The sequence below is a fragment of the Bidens hawaiensis genome, unplaced genomic scaffold, assembly GCF_021521415.1.
Source record: "Bidens hawaiensis isolate Kalapana, Puna unplaced genomic scaffold, B.hawaiensis_p1.1 tig00419462_1, whole genome shotgun sequence".
NCBI lineage: Eukaryota > Viridiplantae > Streptophyta > Magnoliopsida > Asterales > Asteraceae > Bidens > Bidens hawaiensis.
The window spans coordinates 60,837-63,110 of record NW_027504870.1 but is presented as its reverse complement, the minus strand read 5'-3'; the positions used below and the strand labels follow the sequence as shown (position 1 = coordinate 63,110).

At 39.3% G+C, this 2,274-nt stretch overlaps 1 protein-coding gene across 1 annotated transcript; it reads left to right on the top strand.

Moving 5' to 3' along the window:
- Positions 1 to 1,205: 1,205 nt before the first annotated feature.
- On the top strand, positions 1,206 to 1,775 carry LOC143608934 (uncharacterized; the record flags this gene model as incomplete). Its single annotated transcript, XM_077083828.1, has 1 exon — positions 1,206 to 1,775. A coding segment is annotated over one exon (531 nt), but the record flags the coding sequence as incomplete, so codon positions are not given.
- Positions 1,776 to 2,274: the final 499 nt, after the last annotated feature.

Here is a 2,274-nt window from a genome sequence, read left to right as displayed (position 1 = left end):
GTAAAAGAAAAATTGTATGTAAAAAAGGTGTATGAATAGCAAAAAGAGTGTTTGAATAGACATGTCTCGATTTTATAGTATATCTTTATATTCTTTAATTGAAATAAAAATATTATTTTTCCGACCCGTATATCACACACGTATCTAATCTAGTAGTATAAACACACATCATTATTTCCTCGTAAAATCACACATCATTTTAAATGTTAATGAAATAGATTGACAACATGTATGGTATTGGACGATTGATCTGAGTTTCCTTCTTTAAAAGATTTTGTGAAGAAGAAAAAAGGGATTTTGTTTAATCCAAATTCAATAATTCATAACTTTTTCTAGTAAATATACATTTAGTGCGGTGATTTTCCCAAAGACTTTTGACTACTTTATACGAGTCCTTTATTACATACTTTGCATCATCTTCTCTTTCATCCTCAAACTCACACAACACACCTTCTCTCTCTCTCTAAACTCAGTTGGCTGTTAATGGCGTCATGTGCTCTAAGAGTCTCTATACACTGTGAAGGTTGCAAGCGTAAAGTTCAAAAGATCCTTCAATCTATTCCAGGTATATATTCTATTCTTGTTTTTTTCTTTTTAAATATTTTTTGTGTGAATGTTTTATAATAGTTTGTTAAATGCTGGTTTTATTTATTACAGGGGTTCATGGTATTGAGATTGATAGAAAGTATCAACGAGTTGTGGTCACCGGAGATGTGTCGCCGGAGAGTTTAGTCAGGAAGTTGGTTAAATCAGGGAAGCATGCCGAGATATGGCCGGAAGAGATTCCTCGTCAGGGTGCCCTAAAAGTGGCCGCTCAGGAAGAACTTGCCGTCTCCGGGAACGAACTCAAGCCGCCGGCGAGTAAAACGGAGGTTCCGGTGGTAGATAACTCGAAAGCTGGTGTTTCTGTGGCCCAAGTTCTGGCGGGTAGTGGTGGCCGGAAAGTTATAAAAAATGGTGGTGGCAGCAGCGGTGGTGGTAAAGTTAAGGAAGGTGGCGAGAAAGTTATTAAGGAAGGTGTCGGGAAAGTTAATGACGGCGGTGGCGGTGAAGCCAATGGTAGCAGTGGTGGTGCCGAAAAAATTAACGGCGGCGGCGTTGGTGGTGAAGTTAAGGAAGGTGGCGGTGGGGGTGCCGGAAAAGTTAATGGCGGCGGCGGTAAAGTCAACGAAGGTGGCAGTGGTGGTGGCGGGAAACTTAACGGCGATGGTAAAGTCAAGGAAGGTGGTGGCGGGAAAACTGAAGAGAATAAACCGGAGACCAGATCAGCCGGTGATCCAGCTTCTCCGGTGGCGGCTGAAAAGAAGGAAAAAAAGACCGAGAATGACGGCGGCGGAGGTGGTGGTGAAAAGAAACAAAAGAAAAAGAAAAAGGAAGGGCAGAATAGTAATTTAAGTTTAAACAATATCGGAGAACCATCATCAAGTGCTCCGGCGGCGCAAACTACAACCAGATCTGCTAATCAAAGCCCTCCACGTCATCACGGTTATGGATATCCGGCACCATACCATCATCACATGCCGCCACCAGTGTACACGGTGAGCTACAACACGGCGCATCCTCCGGTAAACAGCTCCTATTATGCGGCTGCGCCACCGCAATATGCGTATTCGCATTTTGGTCCACCACCTCCGCCGGCAAGTGTACCGTCGGATTATGGTTCGTATACTCAACAACCAGTGGATTCGTTTGAGATGTTTAGTGATGAAAATCCAAACGGTTGTTTAGTCATGTGATTATGTTTAATGTTATGTGAGGATTAAATTTTGCAGTTATAAAACCAAATATTAAGTTTATGATTTAAAATGGTGTTTATTTTTTAAGTATACTTATAGACATATTTAATTGAGTTTTTAGTATTACGTTTAATGTGATGTGAGTAATATGATGGTAAGGTGTTGGTCTTATCTAGTAACAACTATGTTTCAAGCCCGTCGAAAATTTTTTCAAAAAGGTGTAATTTAAAAATAGAATTAGGTTAATGAGTTGGTAAAAAAAAAATAAAGGAAATAGGTTAATCCGCGATCCCTAATAGCGGTTTAGGGGAAGTGAAATATGTAATCCGTCATTGCAAAAACGGCTTATCTAACCAGCTCTAATCCGCCTGGAAACCCATTTCACCCCGTTAACCAGCGTTAGTTTTAACAAACCAAGCTAACCCTTTATCCTAGTGTTTTTAACTTATACTGAATTTTGAATAGTTTTATAAAAGTAGATGTTTTATAAATTGAAATGTAAAATACATGTTTTATAAAAGTAGTAATAATATTAAAA